The following is a 19276-nucleotide window of genomic DNA, read 5'->3' on the forward strand; positions in this document are numbered from 1 at the left end:
GGATACTGTAGACATGAGGCCCAGGAAGAGAAGAAGTGCCTCCCGAGCATGTTTCCGCTGCGGGTGCACATCCAGCTGATGCACTTGTCGTGGCCGGTGCTGATCACCCACTCAGTGGCCAGGCTGAAGATGATCGCCGTCACCCGGTTCTGATGAGCTGTGGGAACAGAGAAGAAACACAACCCGGGCAATCCAGTCTCAGTGGGTGGGAACTGGGGCTCCCCTTCTCCACCTGGTCAGCCTGCAGACTCACAGGCTGGACAGGCCCACCCTGGAAAGCCTGCACTCTGAACATGCGGCAGAGATCCGCCCGACCCCCAACCCATGATCTAACAGGCAGGCTCTCCGAGGCCCTGCCCTCTGCCTCCCTGCAAGGGAGGAGACCATCAGAAGCTACAAATCGTTAAAAGAATAATGCTCAAGAGGGATTCAAATATATCAGAGGACAGACTAAAAAAAACAAACCTCAAACAACTATCAATGAGTTTCATATGGAAAGCAGTAGTCTTTTCTTAACAGAACAGGTTTGTTTGTTTTCTATTGTCTGTACCTTTAGTGCTTTGACTCTTTAGAAAACACTGGCATTGTAAAAAGGGCAACTGAAATTTTCTGAAATTAACTTTTTATTATTTCTAAGATGAAGCATTTGTAAAGTTCCACATTCCAAAGTAACAGCTGAGAATGAGGAAGGTAGTCTATTACCTAACTTCTGGAATATTTGTATCTCCAGGTCAATTTTAAGCCATACCAGGCAATGACCTGTCTACTTTACGTGGAGCAGGGTCTTGCATACAGCTGGTGTTTAATAAATATTTGCCCAGTCTGATGAATGAAGTCAGAAGCTAGACAGAGACACATTTGACCTTACTCTCAGCTGTCCAGGCTGCTTCAGAAAAACAGAGGGACTGTTTCTTACAAATTAACCAGAAAACACTACAACCCCCTGGGAATGCAGGCATAGTCATGTAGATATTCATTAAACATAACATGACCCATATCAAATAAAGCTTAAATAATTTTAAAACAGAATAATTTTGACTACAAACTGGCGATAAGCACTTAAAAAGAGCAATGAAGATTTCATGAACAGGCACTTTCAATCACTACTCATTAAAATATTTCGACTATTGCTGGAAAGAGTTTTGCAAAATAAATCTAGAGTATTAAAAAAAAGTTTTAATGTTTGACCCAGTTATTCTACTTTTAGTATCAATCTTAAAGTAATCAAGAGTTACAGGATCTGAGTCAGTAACCATCAAGGACACACACACACATATATATATGAAATACACACAGATATATGTGAACACACATACCTATGTACATACCATCATATACCTTATAATGTGTTATCAAAAATGGGATCAGTACACACTTTCAAAAACAGGAACGGTTGAACTAAATCTGACACATGCACCCAGCGGCACAGTATACAAATTTCCAAAGTTAATAAGCAGGAAAAGGACGTGTAAATGACTGACGAGATAACAGCCTCTCATGTACCTGGGGTAACCAACCTTTTAAAAAGTTAATGTGAAAACCTAATTTTGATCATGAGACACGGTGTTCCAGTTTATTTTTGTGTGTATCTACGTGTATATGTGTGCAAATGAGTGTGTGTATTATAATTACCTGGGTAGGTCTTGATAAAGTTCATTTTATTAAAATCTTCAGAAACGTGAAATTCCTAAAAGAACATGCAATAAGAGAACAGTTATATTTTTAAAAACAATGGGAAATTATCTTCCAAAAGGATGTAAAATCTAAAACTGGCCATCACCAGCTTTGTGATACAAGATTGGCTCCATAAGAACAGTAGAGAATTGCTTCTTGGTCCTGTCCTTGCAACACTATTTCTTTTGGAATCAGACAAGTAAAGAAAGTGCTGCTGACCACCACAGAATTTTTGCCTAATTCTTCCTCTACAAATAAGTGCTGTATACTTCCTCTCCCTCTAATTGCAAAGGAGGCATCCTGTTAACTTTGCCCTCTTGGCGTCACCAGAAGTTTCTCAAGATGATATATCCAAAGCAAAGTGATATAAAAAGACCCATTACTAACAGAGTTCTCAGCACCAGTGAAAATAAGGCATTGGGTATCTGAAGCAACAGAAGGGGCACATTACATATATTTAACACACAAACACATACAAAAGAAATTTAAAGATTGTGGTGGTTTTCCTTTTTTATCTTCCAAAGTTTTTATGGACTGTGTTAATACTTTATAACTAGGAAAAAAGTAAAAGTATATGCTTCTTAATGAAAAAATGAGCCTCAGGCATAAGACTAAGATAAAACTCTAAAGGAAATGCACTACTTAAAAATTCTATTGATCAGTGCTAAATTGGTAAGCTCTTAACTGTTCTAGATAACATGGACATTATGAATTGTTGATTGGTCAGGATGAAAAAAACCCACAAAGGAATACTGATTTCTTGTCCTTCATCTTGGTTCTACAAAGTACAAAAATGTATCGGCATTTTATATATACTAATCTCTGTTGGGACTCTTAGCTCAGTCGGTAAAGAATCCGTCTACAATCTCCGCCTACGATGTAGGAGATCCAGGTTCAATTCTTGGGTGGGGAAGATCCCCTGGAGAAAGAAATGGCAACCCACTCCAGTATTCTTGCCTGGAGAATCCCTTGGACAGAGGAGACTGGCAGGCTACAGTCCAAGGGGTCACAAGAGTCGGACATGACTTCGCAGCTAAACCACCACCACAATCTCCCTTGGGGGGAAATCAACAGTTCAATACTAACTAATGATAAATTGGATTTACACTGCCCCTTTCCACTGAAGAGCTGTAAGAGTTTTATATGTCATCCTATAATGGTGGCAGAGAGTACCCTTGAACCAGGAGCCACAAGAAGGGTCCCTAGAGAAATAAATCCATGGCCACTGCCACTCCTGGAGATGCCATTTGAGGCCTATGATGTATATGTATGCACAGCACCATATTCCTATAAAATCTTCAGAAGGAGAAAAACGAGACCACTAGCATTTATTATCACACAACGGATTTACAGCAGCCCAAAACTGGTGGGCATCAACCCCCAACCATGCAGATCCCCCACCCCGCCCTCCACTCTCGCTGCCTGTCTATTGTCCAGTGAACTTCTTATGCAGAGAGCCTGGCTCCTTCCTTCCTGGCTCATAAACACACTCAAGACTTCTTCTAATTTAAAAAAGCAAAACAAGTGAACACAAAACCCTCTTAATGCTAAAACTTTCTTTGCCCCCCCACCCCATCCCAGCCTAAACCTTCTCTAACAGATCACCCCGCACTCGACACTCAGGATCTCTAGCTCCTCACCCCGGTCACCCTTCAATCCATTGCACCCCAGGGCACCACCCCACTGCATGGAAGCAGCTCTCCCTGCAACCACCAGCTGCTAACTGCCATTCCCAAGGTCATGCTCCTGTCTTGATCTCATCCTCTCTCTGCCCCACCTGAAACTGTCCCTCTAGCTACCATGACCACACTGTCCTGGCTGGTCCTCCCATCCCTTGGCCCATTTTGCATCACCCATGAATGGTGTCTCCCTGGTATCTTAACTATACCACTGATTCCTCACTGTCCTTTCCCTCTAAATGCCTTCTCCCCACACACCCCTAAGCCATCTCTTCTCAATAAATGATAGCACCATCCACCAGACACTCAAGCCAAATACCCAGCTGTCACTTGACTTGCTCCTCTCCCCACCCCTGCACCCAATCTGCCATAGCTGCAGCTCAAGACATCTGCTTCTGTCCATCATCACTGCCACCACCTTCTCATCCAGACGGTGACAACACTTGATATTTCTGCCTCCACCATTTTCAAAATTTTTGTGGCAGTATAATTGATTTATAATGCGTGTTAGTCTGAGCTGTACAACAGAGCCGAACAGGCACACATATATAATCCACTCTTTTTAGAATACTTTCCATTATAGGTCATTACAGAGTATTGAGTAGAGTTCCCTGTGCTATATGGTATATTACTGTTTACCTATTTTATATATAAAAGTGTGTATATTACCAATCCCAATGTCTCAATTTATTTCTCCCCTCTACTTCCCCCTCTGCTAACAACAAATCTATTTTCTACATCTGTGACTATTTCTGTCTTGTAAATAGATTCATTTGTACCATGTTTTACCATGTACATGTAAGCGACATCATATATTTGTCTTTCTCCATTTACTTTACTTTGTATGATAATCTCTAGGTCCATCCATGTTGCTGCAAATGGCATTATTTCATTCTTTTTATGGCTGAATAATATTCCATTTTCTTTATCCATTCATCTTTCAATGGACAGTTAGGTTGCTTCTATTGAAAACAGTGCTGCAATGAACACTGGAGTGTATTTATCTTTTCGAATTAGAGTTTTCTCTGGATATATGCCCGGAATGGGATTGCTAGACCATATGGTAGTTCTATTTTTAGTTTTTTAAGGAACTGCCATACTGTTTTCCATAATGGTTGTACCAATTTATATTCCCATTAACACTGTAGAAGGGTTCCCTTTTCTCCACACCCTTTTCAGCATTTATTGTTTATAGATTTTTTGATGATGGCCATTGTGAGGTGATACCGCCCTGTAGTTTTGATATGTATTTTTCTAATTATTGATGTTGAGTATCTTTTCATGTGCCTCTTGGCCCTCTGTATGTCTTCTTTGCAGTAGTATCTATTTAGATCTTCTGGCCATTTTCTGATGGGGTTTTTGGGTTTTTTTAACAGAGTTGCATGAGGTGTGTATATATTTTGGAGATTAATCCCTTGTCAGTCACTTCATTTGCAAATACTTTCTCCCATTCTGTGGGCTGTTTTTTTGTTTTATGGTTTCCTTTGCTTTGAGAATCTTTTAAGTTTAATTAGGTCCCATGTGTTTATTTTTGTTTTTATTTTCTTTACTCTAGGAGGTGGATCACAAAAGATATTGAATGCAATTCATGTCAAAGAATGTTCTGCCTATGTTTTCCTCTAAGAGTTTTATAGTGTTTGACCTTATACTTGCATTTAGGTCTTTGATCCATTTTTGAGTTTATTTTTGTATATGGTGTTAGAGCATATTTTTTTTGGCTGCACTGCATGGCTTTGCAGCATCTTAGTTCCCTGACCAGAGAAGGAAGAACCCAGGCCCTCAGCAATGAAAAGGCCGAGTACTAACCACTGGACCACCAGGGAATTCCCTCCCACTTCCACTCCTGTTGCCCTCCAATCTGTGCTCCACTGAGCAGTCAGAGGGATCTTTGTAAATTAAATGACACCATTCTTCTGCTGAAAACCCTGGAAGAGCTTCCCACAGGTTTACAAAACAGAAAACCTCACCCAGACCCACAAGGCCGTGAATGACCTGCCCTCAGCCCACCTGGTCCCATCACCCCTCTTGCTGCCCTTGTTACTCAGCACCAACCAGCCAAGAGGACATCCTCCAAGTCCTCAGACACACTGAGAACTCCTGCCTTGCGTCTCCACAGATGTCTTCACTCCTGGAAAACCTGCTCTGTCTGGCTGTCTCCTGCATGCCCTTCAGGCCTAGGCTAGACGTCACAGCCTTGGAGCAGCCCTCCTTCCTGCAGATCCTGTCAGCTGGGTGCGGGGCCACACACCTCTCTGGACCCTCTCCTTCCCACGCCTGTTCATTTCTCCACAGCACCCAACACAACCTGCAATGCGATGCTTACTTGTGTATTACCTGTCCTTCTAACTAGTCCAAAAGACCCCTGGGAGCAGGAACCATGTCTGCTTCCTTCTTAATTAGCATTCTGCAGGACACCCAGTGCTGAGTAAGGTCTGAAGGCAAGGCTCTTTGACCTGCTCCAGCCACCTCTTCAGTCTTACATGTTTCATGCTGCCAAGCTGCTTCATTCTTGTTCTCTGCACACACTCTGACCTTGAAAACCTCTGTCTTTGCTCATACAGTCCTCTGTGTCTGGAAATCCTCCTCCTTCTCTCCTGGTTAAATCCTCGCCACCCTCTAGGGCTTTGCACAGTTACAGGCTGGCCAAGCCACTCTCTCCGGCCAGGTGAGCGCAGGCGCTGGTCTGCTCTCACTGCTCCGCATGCATTCTTCACTTTACATGTGATGGAACCCCACTAGCTAAATCTTACTTATTGTTACCATTCTCAGTTCAGTAAAGCAGTGCTACTCAAAGTGAGGTCTGTGGACCACTGGTCCTGATTAAAGAAGCAGGCAAATAGGGAATAAGTGTTCAGAAAACTTTCCAGCAATTTAATATCGTTATGACATTCAAACAGATAAAGTTAAAAGTGCAAGTCATCCAGTCACGTCCTACTCTTTGCAACCCCATGGGGTGTAGCCTCTGTCCACAGAATTCTCCAGGCAAAAATACAGGGGTGGGTTGCCATTCCCTTCTCCAGGGGATCTTCCTGACCCAGGGATCAAACCCAGGTCTCCTGCATTGCAGGCAGATTACCATCTGACCACCAGGGATCCTTCCAATTTTCTCACTCAATAATATAATATCCAAAATATCAATCCAGCAAACTAAACTCAAAGCAAACCAAAGGAAAAATAAGAGCTGAAGCATATTATCAGAGAATAGAAAAATAATAGAGAAAACAAATCAACAGAGACTCAATGAAAACTGGTTCTTTGAAAAAAAACTAACAAAATTGACAAACATGTAGCTAGAGTGGTGAAAAAAAAAGAGAAACGACTCAAGTTACTAAACTCAGGAATGAAAAGGGGACTATTAAATCTTACAGAAATAAAAAGGACTAAAAAAGGCTGCTATGAACAATTATATGCCAACAAACTAGATAAGCTAGATACCACTTCACACTGACTAGGAAATAAACAAAACCAGAAAATAATAAGTGTTGGTAAATATAAAAATTTAGAACCTTTATAGATTGCTGGTGGGATGTAAAATGGTATAGTAACTTTGGAAAACAGTTTGGCAGTTCTGTAAAAAATTAAATACAGAGTTACCATATGACCCACAATTCCATTCCTAGACGTGTAAACCCAATAAAATGGAAAACTCAGGTTCACACACAAACTTTTATGTGACTGTTCATAGCAACATTATTCATAATAGCCAAAATGTAGAAATAACCCAACTATCTATCAACTAATGAATGGATAAACAAAGTGTGGCATATAACAGAATATTATTCCACCACAAAAAGGACTGAAGTATTAATTCAAGCTACAACACAGATGAACCTTGAAAATACGATGCTAAGTGAAAGCCAAATTTAAAAGGTTATACATTTTATGACTCTATTTACATAAAATGTTTAGAAAGTGTATTACTGACTGCTAGGAACTGAAGGAAGGGGTAATGCAGAGTGATTGCTAAAGAATATGGGATTTATTTTTTGGGTGGGGTGCACTGATAAAAATAATCTAGACTATTAACAGTTGTATAATCTTGAAACTATACTATAAAACCACTGAACCACACACATTAAGCTGGTGAATTTTATGGTACATGAAGTATATCTCAATGAAATACATGCATACACACCTTGTGGCTCTGACAGTAAAGAATCTGCCTGCAATGAAGGAGATCCAAGTTCAATCCCTGGGTCGGGAAGATCCCCTGGAGAAGGGAATGGCAGTCCACTCCAGTATTCTTGCCTGGGAAATCCCATGAACAGAGGAGCCTGGCAGGCTACAGTCCATAGGGTCGCAAAGTCGGACACGACTGAGTGACTACACTTTCATTTTCAATCTTGTAACTATACTATAAAACCACTGAATTGTACACTTTGGTGAATTTTATGGTATATGAATTACATCTTAATGAAATATCCATACACACACATACAATTAGACTTACAAAAACGCCCATCTCTAATAAGTTGAAAATTTAAATATCTGGTTCTTCACCAAAGATGGTTTGAGAAGCACTGCCTCAAAGAGTTACACGAGTTGTTGGCTGAATGACTAGTCCCTGATCTTGTTCTTCTTCTCCCTCTTCTGTCTCTCACTCACACACACACACACACACACACACACACACACACACACGTGCACGTGACCTCCCCCACGTCCTCCTTGCCCCAGTCTCCTCCTTCATGGGCTCAGGGACAGGGGCTGCCATGGGACTCATGTTTCCTGTACAAAGGCTGTGCACTGTGGTCAGCCTGAGAATCAGCCATCAATCATCAGAGCTCCGTGGAGCTACAGCTGGTCCCTGACTTAGGATGGCTCAACTTATGATTTTTCAGTTTTACAATGGTGTAAAAGCGATACACATTCAGTAGAAACTGTACTTTGAATTTTGAATGTTGATCTTTTCCCAGACGGGTGATAAGTCATACGATCCTCTCTAGTGATGCTGGGCCAGGGCAGCCACAGTTACTACTCAGCGTCCTGAGGGTAAACAATCGACACACTTACAACCATTCTGGACTCACACAATCATTCTGTCTTTCACTTTCAGTACAGTATTCAATAAATTACATGAGATATTCAATACCTGAGTATAAAATAGGCTTTGTGTTAGATGACTTCATCCAACTGTAGGCTAATGTAAGTGGTCTGAGCATATCTAAGGTGGGTGAGGCTAAGGTATGATATTCAGTAGATTAGGTGTAGTAAATGTATTTTCAACTTACGATATTTTCAACTTACAATGGGTTTATCCGGACAAAGCCTCATCATAAGTCACGGAAAATCTGGAGTTTATCTATTAATTAATGCTAGTTAATTCTAGCATTAACTAGAATTAATCCATTTTTGGGTCTACCATCTGTACTGAATGAAACATTTCCTAATGCCAAACAACTGGGCATTCCTTGTTAACTTTATTTAAACTGTCCAACGGTGAACATGGGGAGGTCAATACAATGAATACATTCTGGAAGCTACCTACCATCACGGCTCCATTATCCTGGCCCACAAATATCCGTCTGCTATCATGATGGTAAGCCATAGCAGAGCAGGGAGCTGCCAGAAAGACAAACACCATGTTACAAGCAGAGCTAAGCACGTTAAGTCATTGTTCAAGGTATGTTATTAAAAAGAGCTATACAACTTAGATTAAAAAAAAAAAAAGAGGGCAAAGATGTTTTATTTTAAAAGGGGTTATTAAACTTTTTTCTGCTGTTTGAGTTTCAAATTTTAACTTTAATAACCTTCCAAGTTACTTTTATGACTTTGGGTGAAGCGAGTCAGCATGAAGTTTCATCTGGTTGAAATTCCTACCTGTTTCTGGAAAGGTCTGGGGACCAGTGTTTAGAGAAGGTGATCTGCCACACAAACTCTGTGGGTCATCCTGTCCCTCCTCCCTTCCCCATCACAGGCAAAAGAGTAGTGGGCATCTGTGGAAAGCGAGGTGTCCAGTACCACAATTCCCATTCCAAGGCATGTGAGCAAACTGGGGAGGCTACTTTGGGATTATTTGTTCCATTTTGCAGTGACTCATACAATCCCAGTTTGGTTCTTTGTCCAAAGCAGTGTCATGTGACTGGGACAGCCTGACTCTTCCCATAGACACAACCCTTCCAGGTCCCACCTATACTTCTTCCAGAAAGCGTGGCTTAGAGAATGAGTGTCAGAAAGGAGAAACTCTAAATCACTTCCTTCTGCTAAAAATCAAAATTAAAGTGATTTAGAAAATGGAACACTTGGAAAAAGAAATACTTGGGTTCACTTCAGCCTTAAGAATTTTAATTGACCACGGAAAGAAACGAATGCCAGGAAACAAACAAACAAACTCGAGCTTACTTTGAAATAAAATGTCTTATAAAAGAGTAAAACAGAAAAATCCTATAAATGAAGTTACCACTTGAAAACAGTTTAAAGTTCTCTAACTACCATGGCTGATATTCTTCACCAAAGGAAGAAAACTGGAAGAAATGCTGGATTGTACTCAAAGGCAGAAACATGGCTGCATGATCAGACTATAGAAAAAGACTATTTCAGTTGCATTCCAAAAACTATCTCGTTGAAATGTAGATACTAAAATTGTCTACACACCTAACAATTAGAATAGACTACAAGTTTGTACACCCTTATCCACCATATTGATGTTTGAAACTACAAAGAATGATCATGTGTAAGGATTACAACCACAAAGATACATGTTTGTTTGTTTTAGTCACTAAGTCGTGTCCGATTCTTCCAATCCCCCTGGACTATAGCCCACCAGGCTCCTTTGTCCATGGGATTTCCCAGGCAAGAACACTGGAATGAGTTGCCATTTCCTTCTCCCGACCCAGGGATCAAACCCGCATCTCCTGCATTGGCAGGCAGGTTCTTTACCACTGAGCCACTGGGGAAGTCCAAAGATAGATGCTGTTGTCACACAAAACGCTCTTTAATAATCACACACAAATTTATCTTTCACAAATCAAATCTCTTTGATGATTTTAAAGATTCACTGTCATCATTTTGGCTTGCTTTTCAGTTGTTCAGTTCAGTTCAGATCAGTCGCTCAGTCGTGTCCGACTCTTTGCGACCCCATGAATAGCAGCACACCAGGCCTCCCTGTCCATCACCAACTCCCGGAGTCTGCCCAAACCCATGTCCATTGAGTGGGTGATGCCATCCAGCCATCTCATCCTCTGTCGTCCCCTTCTCCTCCTGCCCCCAATCCTTCCCAGTATTAGGGTCTTTTCCAATCAGTCAACTCTTTGCATGAGGTGGCCAAAGTATTGGAGTTTCAGCTTCAACATCAGTCCTTCCAATGAACACCCAGGACTGATCTCCTTTAGGATGGACTGCTTGGATCTCCTTGCAGTCCAAGGGACTCGCAAGAGTCTTCTCCAACACCACAGTTCAAAAGCATCAATTCTTGGGTGGTCAGCTTTCTTCACCGTCCAACTCTCACATCTGTACATGACCACTGGAAAAACCATAGCCTTGACTAGACGGACTTTTGTTGGCAGAGTAATGTCTCTGTTTTTCAATATGCTATCTAGATTGGTCATAACCTTCCTTCCTCCAAGGAGTAAGCGTCTTTTAATTTCATGGCTGCAGTCACCATCAGCAGTGATTTTGGAGCCCCAAAAAATAAAGTCTGACACTGTTTGCACTGTTTCCCCATCTATTTCCCATGAAGCGATGGGATCAGATGCCATGATCTTAGTTTTCTGAATGTTGAGCTTTAAGCCAACTTTTTCACTCTCCTCTTTCACTTTCATCAAGAGGCTCTTTAGTTCTTTGCTTTCTGCCATAAGGGTGGTATTATCTGCATATCTGAGGTTATTGATATTTCTCCCTGAAATCTTGATTCCAGCTTGTGTTACTTCCAGCCCAGCGTTTCTCATGATGTACTCTGCATATAAGTTAAATAAGCAGGGTGACAACATACAGCCTTGACGTACTCTTTTTCCTATTTGGAACCCGTCTGTTCCATGTCCAGTTCTAACTGTTGCTTCTTGACCTGCATACAGATTTCTCAAGAGACAGGTCAGATGGTCTGGTATGCCCATCTCTTTAAGAATTTTCCACAGTTTATTGTGATCCACACAGTCAAAGGCTTTGGCATAGTCAATAAAGCAGAAAATAAGATGTTTTTCTGGAGCTCTCTTGCTTTTTCAATGATCCAACGGATATTGGCAATTTGATCTCTGGTTCCTCTGCCTTTTCTAAAACCAGCTTGAACATCTGGAAGTTTATGGTTCACGTATTGTTGAAGCCTGGCTTGGAGAATTTTGAGCATTACTTTACTAGCTTGTGAGATGAGTGCAATTGTGTGGTAGTTTGAGCATTCTTTGGCATCCTTTCTTTGGGATTGGGATGAAAACTGACTTTTTCTAGTCCTGGGGCCACTGCTGAGTTTTCCAGATTTGCTGGCATATTGAGTGCAGCACTTTCACAGCATCATCTTTCAGGATTTGAAATAGCTTAACTGGAATTCCATCACCTCCACTAGCTTTGTTCGTAGTGATGCTTTCTAAGGCCCACTTGACTTCACATTCCAGGATGTCTGGCTCTAGGTGAGTGATCACACCATCGTGATTATCTGGGTCATGATGATCTTTTTTGTACAGTTCTTCTGTGTATTCTTGCCACCTCTTCTTAATATCTTCTGCTTCTGTTAGGTCCATACCATTTCTGTCCTTTATCGAGCCCATCTTTGCATGAAATGTTCCCTTGGTATCTCTAATTTTCTTGAAGAGATCTCTAGTCTTTCCCATTCTGTTGTTTTCCTCTATTTCTTTGCACTGATTGCTGAGGAAGGCTTTCTCATCTCTCCTTGCTATTCTTTGGATCTCTGCATTCAGATGGGAATATCTTTCCTTTTCTCCTTTGCTTTTTGCTTCTCTTCTTTTCACAGCTATTTGTAAGGCCTCCTCAGACAGCCATTTTGATTTTTTGCCTTTCTTTTGCATGGAGATGGTCTTGATCCCTGTCTTCTGTATAATGTCATGAACCTCTGTCCATAGTTCATCAGGCACTCTCTATCAGATCTAGTCCCTTAAACCTATTTGTCACTTCTACTGTATACTCATAAGGGATTTGATTTAGGTCATACCTGAATGGACTAGTGGTTTTCCCTACTTTCTTCAATTTAAGTCTGAATTTGCAAATAGGGAGTTCATGATCTGAACCACAGTCCGCTCCCAGTCTTGTTTTTGCTGACTGTATAGAGCTTCTCCATCTTTGGCTGCAAAGAATATAATCAGTCTGATTTCGGTGTTGACCATCTGGTGATGTCCATGCATAGAGTCTTCTCTTGTGTTGTTGGAAGAGGGTGTTTGCTATGACCAGTACGTTCTCTTGGCAAAACTCTATTAGCCTCTGCCCTGCTTCATTCTGTACTCAAGGCCACATTTGCCTGTTACGCCAGGTGTTTCCTGATTTCCTACTTTTGCATTTCAGTCCCCTATAATGAACAGGACATCTTTTTTGGGTGTTAGTTCTAATAGGTCTTGCAGGTCTTCGAGGAACCATTCAAGTTCAGCTTCTTCAGCGTTACTGGTCATTACTAAATCTTAATGTTTTAGTTTTAAGCTTCTATTCAATTCTTTTTATGCCCAATCCTATAACAAACTGCACATGAATATGTAAAATCTCTCCTTTGTGTAAAAATTACAACGTGCTGAATAATAATTTTATAAGGTTAAAGAGACTTCTCACATTTAAAAAAAAAAAAAAAGCAAGCCGGATGGTTTATTTTAGTATATAAAAATGCCCTGACTTTTTTCCTAGAAGGGAAGCTTCTAGCGAGATAAACATTTTTTAAAAAGATAATTTCTTTTTTAATGTGAATGTTCACATAGTTTTATAAACAAGGAAAACACAAATCATCTTTCAAATCAGAGACCTTTTAAAAAGGTCACTGCAGTACAAAATCATATGCTTTAAACTCTAGTTTTATAAACAAAGGGTTTTCTGGAATACAGCCAGGCTCATTCATCTATGTATTCTTTATGACTGCTTTTGATTCTGCAATGGCAGAGTTGAGAAGCTGCCACAGAGACTGTCTGGCCCACAAAGTCTAATATTTATGTCTGGTCCTTTGTAGGAGAAGTCTGTGGACCCACCCCATACTGTGGTGAGCAGCCCAGTTGTGGAATCTGATGCGCATGGGCTGGAATTCCAATCTCTGGCCTCAGTTTCCTTGTCTACTAAATGATGAAAATAGCCTCTTTCTTATAATAGCTGTTGTGATGATTTTGTAAAATAGTACCAAGAAAAATGCATGAGACACACAGTAGATGGGCTTTCCAGGTGGTGCTAGTGGTAAAGAACCCACCTGCCAAAGTAGGAGACATAAGAGACATAGCCTTGATCCCTGGGTTGGGAAGACCTCCTGGAGGAGGAAACAGCAACCCACTCCAGTCTTCTTGCCTGCAGAATCCCAAGGACAGAGGAGCCAGGCAGGCTACAGTCCACGGTCCATGGGGTTGCAGAAAGTTGGACATGACTGAGCATCTGAGCAGCAGCACACAGTAGACAGAAACTGACAGTTACATTTTTCTTCAGCTAAAGCAGATTCTGAAAGTTATTTCTGTTATGTGAGGTACTATTATGATTCATAATTGGTCCACGTACAGCAATATTCTAGGGTTTCGCTTACTGATCACATCTGTTTCGTCACAGGGAACAGTTTAAATCGATGGATGACCCCTAAAATGTCAACTGGTGAATCTGCAGTAGTTTTTAAAACCAACATGGCACTTTTCTTCTTGTGTTCATGTACACCCATGATGGATTCATGTCAATGTACGGCAAAACCAATACAATATTGTAAAGTTAAAAAATACATAAATAAACTAATTTATAAAAAAAAAAAACTCATCCTAAAACAGACAAGCAAATTTCTCAACACTCATTCATTCTGTTTTCTTTTGGCAGTGTTCCTGCAGTTTCATCAGCAGACACGGCTCTAGCTGGAGGTAATAACCAGCCATCTGGAAGCAACAGGCTACATGCATGTATACAAACACGAAGGTGTCAGTCACCCACGGCAGAGATGCTGTGCCTGTTCCGTCCTGTTTTTTCCTGGTCCTTCCAGCCACAGAGTTCTGGGAGCCACTTCCAGAGGATACAGTTAAGCCAAGATAGCAAGGGATGGCAATGGAGAAAGCAAAGCCACATGCCCAAGACTCAACAGCCAAGAAGAATGTGTGCCGCTGCTGCTGCTAGGTTCTGGTGTCCCAGGAGAGAAATCAGTTACAAAGTGAACTAAGTATTTGGGGGAAATGCAAGCCAAGGGGTCCCTGTACTAAATACTGGACATTAGTACAAAAATCCATGTTAGACTCTCCTTGTTGTAAAGAGCATGAACTCCACACCTGAGGTCTCAAGGAGACTGAGCTGTGGCGAAAATCAGAAGTGTAAGGGAAGGGGAAGGAGGGAGGAATCACAGCCAACAGCATTAATAAGACCGTCTACAAGGATGACAAACCATCTCCCAGCACTGGTAGCAGGTCCCTGAGTTGCTGTGGCTATTTCCAGCTATGGACACATCACTGGACCATTGGAAGTAAGGAGTTACTCATCTAAGAGAAGCCTTTTTTTTTTCTGGTTGAGTACAAGATAGGCTCAGTGGATGAGGGTGCTCCATCTACTTCTGCCCCGCTTTCCCAAAATCCCAAAGTAAATTTCTTAAATGGGCCTGTAAGGACATTTACTGAGACAGTGACACTTCATGTTCCACACTGAGTAACCAAGGTGACCCATCCACAGATAAATGCGGATGCAGGACAGAAGATACTACTGCCTGCACAATAGACCATGATTAGGGTTTCAGGTAGTCTTAACATGCTACATACATAAAGTTTTACTTTTTATAATTTTTTATAACTATTTTATAATTATATAAAAGGGTCCTTTTATAATAGTTAGCTTCATACCAGTATTCCAAAAAGTCTACTTTGTTCTCATTGAATGGTTATTAAGACAGAGAAGGTGACCAGCCTGCCCAAGCTCTTAGTGGAAGGTAGGACAAAGGAAAATCCTGATAAACTACTAATCCTTTGTGGAAATGTTTATAGGATTGAAATCCTGCAAGTACCCTGCAATAAATGTGCAAATGAGAAAGTGCTAGCAAGACAGGCAGTGCCTGCAACAGTGACTCAAGCTGACTGAATAGAATCTGCTGAATAATTGGCTACTCTGCATTTGTAACACACCCCACAGCCCCTGCAGTAACTCTTCACGGAGCTGCAGTGTCCACAGAGTTTGGCCCTGGCACGTGCTCTTCTTTGGAGAACTTCGTAATGGTCTTTAGTAACAGACCATCAAGCCTGCCCCAGAACCGTGTGTCTTTTCCCAGGGGGTGCCTCTGAACACTGAAACCTTAACTGAGGAAAATCTCCTCATTAAAGACCAAAACCACCCGGAAATAAGCAGCTATGATGCCTTCCATGTGGCCACTGGGGTGGCAGGACTCAATTCCAGCTTGGACCTGGGTGGTACCCAGCATCTTTTTTTCAAGAAAGGGGATGGAGAAGTGGGAGAGAAAGATGCAAAGCTTAGATTGGCAGGAAGGGCAGGATTTAATTGCAATTTTATTTTACTACATCTCAGGGCTCTTCTAAAATCTCAATGCAAAAGCTTTATCTTTTGGGTTTATTTTTAGAACATGCTTGACTGCTGGGAAAAAAAATCTCCATTTAGGATGTGTCGTGCCTTGGACCAAACTTCTCAACAGTACCCAGAGTTTATGAAAAAGTAGCACAAAAGGCCAGGTATGAGGCAAAGGAGTGTTCAGTATCCTGTTTTAGTGTCAGTATCAGCTATTACTAAGTAGAAAATTACTACTAATATAAGTTGGCAAAATGAAGACAAAGGAAAATGGGGGAGGTAGGCAGCTTTCCTCTTCCTTTTCTTTTTTTTTTTTCCAAGTTTTGTTCAAGTTGATTCAGTTAAACCAGTTGACTCAGCTTCCTTTTTGCAAGAGAAGGGGAGTTTTCCTGCATTTTAACATAGAATGCTGTAGGTAGTAGGTAACCAACAAGCTCATTTTGAAATTTAAATCATCAAAGACATTTTTCTTGGGTGGAACAGTGTGGCTACTCACAGGCCATTGTGTGGTAAATGCTGGGCCAGTACTGACCGCTGTCTCTTTTCAGCCATACTCGGATAGTCCTGTAGAAAAAAGAAAAGAATGAGTAGTCTTTAGTAAATTTATCCTCTTTGCCACCCAAGCAAACTTCTTAGTTTCAATACTATTTCCATTGGCCTTATAACATTAATCAATTGGACAAATTAGACAAATACACACACGTACACACACAGAGTGTACATGGTATACTATACTAGTATGTACATGTATACACATACACACATACTCTATATATTTATTGTTGCTATTCAGTTGCTCAGTCATGTCTGACTCTCTGCGACCCCATGGACTAGAGCACACCCAGGCTTCCCTGCAGGATGGCCAAAAAGTTCATTTGGTTAAGTGACTACATTGTTCAATAAAGTTCTTGGTGAAAATAAAAATATGTCTTTTATTTTTACTTACGAACAAATGAATTTTTTGGCCAACCCAATAGCTACCTACAGTTATGCCCATACATGGTACGTTATGCAGGAACTAGGAGTCAGGATTCTAAATAATATCAATAATATGGAAAGTGCTCATTATATAGCAATATACAAACAACGCTGAGGACTACTGAGTCTTGGCAACCAACTGCAAACTTGGTGTCTTGGCCATCTCACCCAAATGAGAGGAGCTGAGGTAAACGGAAAGAAAACGCTTCTGGAGAACTGGGAGAGACCTGCATACAGAGTGGAGCCCACATCACCGCTCATTCACCGAGAGTCCCAGCCATCTCGGCCTCGGGAGGAAACCCTTCCACACCAGTCCCTGGGCCTCTCCTTTGACCAGAGCACACGTGGGAGATGAGGAAATCCTGCCCACAGGTGGGCAAAGGACACACGACCAAAATAGCCCAGGTTTAATATTTTGGCCCATCCCCTCAGAAGAATAATAAGGAATGCCTCTTCTGCTCTCCGCCAAGCCTCCTGGAAGCTCTGGACCTCTTCCCCTTCAGAGCAGGACCCTGGCTGCCTCGTCTGGCACAGCTGTGCTCTGCCTTCACCTTGAGTCCTAGCTCCCTCCTTGTCCCTTACTGTCAGCTCTGTCACAGCCACTCTTGTATTTCCAACAGCAACGAGATTCTGGCTCACAGCCAGCACTGAATTAATGTTTACAATCTTGAACTAGAATACATTAAGGCTAAACGCTGACACTCTCTGTTTCCATTCTGTTTGAAGTTCGAGACAAGGAAGACTGGTCTCTGAGGATAAAAATGGAAACAGTGGTTGCTTCCGGGGTTGAGGAAGGACAGAACGCAGCAAAGGGATACGAGGGAACTTTCTGGGGCCGTGTCAGGCTGTGGGGAGGTGGTGATGTGGGTGTATGCATGTGTCAGCATCTGTCCAGCTGATTTAAGATTATTATAAATGATTAGACCGTAATCAAGAAAGACTAGATGTTGACCTTCTTTTATCCAAACAAATAAGATGCCCAAGCAGGACAGCAGGTATCATGCTATTTTATATGTGACCTGGAGACAGGCCTTAGTGTATGAACTGCCATTTGTACAACACGTCCCATCTTCCAGCCACGGCAGACTGGTCACAACGGAACCTTTGCCAAGTTGAATCCAGGATTTTCCTCTACATTATCCCACCTCTGATCACCCTGGTCAGACCAGAGAAGAGATCAGTCAGTTCCTTCCCTGGGAAATCAGAAACCAGGAGAGAGAAACAGACCCATACCTCTCCAGGAGCTGAAATGACTGTTTCTGGCCACACGTTTCGCAGTTTGGACTGCAGAATTCTGTACGTTAATAAAGGGGGAAGAATGAAGCCGGCCCATGAAGAGAAGCTGGAGATAGTTCAGGTGGAGGGGCCTCACGCCAGCTGCTCTTGAGGCCCCTCCTGTGTTCTGAGGGTTCTGTGAGGCAGACGCCCAGCATCCTCACCACGAACACTCTCAGCAGCTTCAGCGAATCCAAGTGACTTTCATTGTTTGCAATCAAGCAGGTACTAATATACCACGTCTGCATGGACACCGTGAAGACACGGTGACACGCAGTCTCTTTGTTCAAGCACCATTAAATGAGCTCCTACGTCACAAGGTTCACAAACAAGACAATCAGGCAGACTCCTTCATGAGTACCTATACTGTGATAGGAAGTTCTAGGAAGTTCAAGTTCACATCCAAAATTAAAAGGTAAAGCAAGACGCAGATCCGACTAAAGCATGTGTAAACAGATCTATACTTTTTACTGTTTGTAGTTCAACATCTTAAATCAAAATCTGACACTCTGAGGTAATGTTTAAACCGCTCTGTTACTATTTATGGGTTCTTGGTTACTGTTCATGATTATTTAGTTTTCTTCTTTCACAAATCTCAGAGGTTAAGACATTTCCATGAACAGAAGGAACAGAACAGGAAGAGAAGGGGTTGAGAGAGGATGAGATGGTTGGATGGCATCACTGACTCGATGGACACGAGTTTGAGCAAACTCCACGAGTTGGTGATGGACAGGGAAGCCTGGCGTGCTGCAGTCCATGGGGTTGCAAAGAGTCGGACAGGACTGAGCAACTGAACTGAACTGATGGAACAGATCTTTCTAGTTGGAAACCATTTAAATGAAGTTATGAAATAGAAAAAATACTTAATGGCATGGGAAAATGTTCATGATACAATATTAAGTAAAAGGCCCTATATAAAATTGATAAGTGCAGTATGATACTGGTCAAACCTCTAGATCCAACTATCAGTCTATAGGAAATGCACAGGAAAACAATAACCACCACCACTGGGGTTTATTCAGCAAAAAAGCAAGACTGCAGGAAACTCCGTAGACAAATGACCTAGTTTCTTC

The 19276-nt window shown here is 41.7% G+C and overlaps 1 protein-coding gene across 2 annotated transcripts in view; it reads right to left on the reverse strand.

Moving 5' to 3' along the window:
• Window positions 1–19276, reverse strand: part of WDFY1 (WD repeat and FYVE domain containing 1) — a 58195-nt gene that overhangs the window by 21707 nt on the left and 17212 nt on the right. For both annotated transcript variants that reach the window (XM_081579641.1, XM_081579640.1), the window contains exons 2-5: window positions 16447–16514; window positions 8842–8915; window positions 1633–1687; window positions 7–157 (exon numbers count right to left, since the gene is read on the reverse strand). In XM_081579641.1, coding sequence (XP_081435767.1) covers window positions 7–157; window positions 1633–1687; window positions 8842–8915; window positions 16447–16514 — 348 coding nt within the window. The remainder of the gene's footprint in view (window positions 1–6; window positions 158–1632; window positions 1688–8841; window positions 8916–16446; window positions 16515–19276) is intronic.

Source organism: Giraffa tippelskirchi, chromosome 3 (assembly GCF_054371585.1).
Source record: "Giraffa tippelskirchi isolate mGirTip1 chromosome 3, T2T-mGirTip1v1.2.pri, whole genome shotgun sequence".
NCBI lineage: Eukaryota > Metazoa > Chordata > Mammalia > Artiodactyla > Giraffidae > Giraffa > Giraffa tippelskirchi.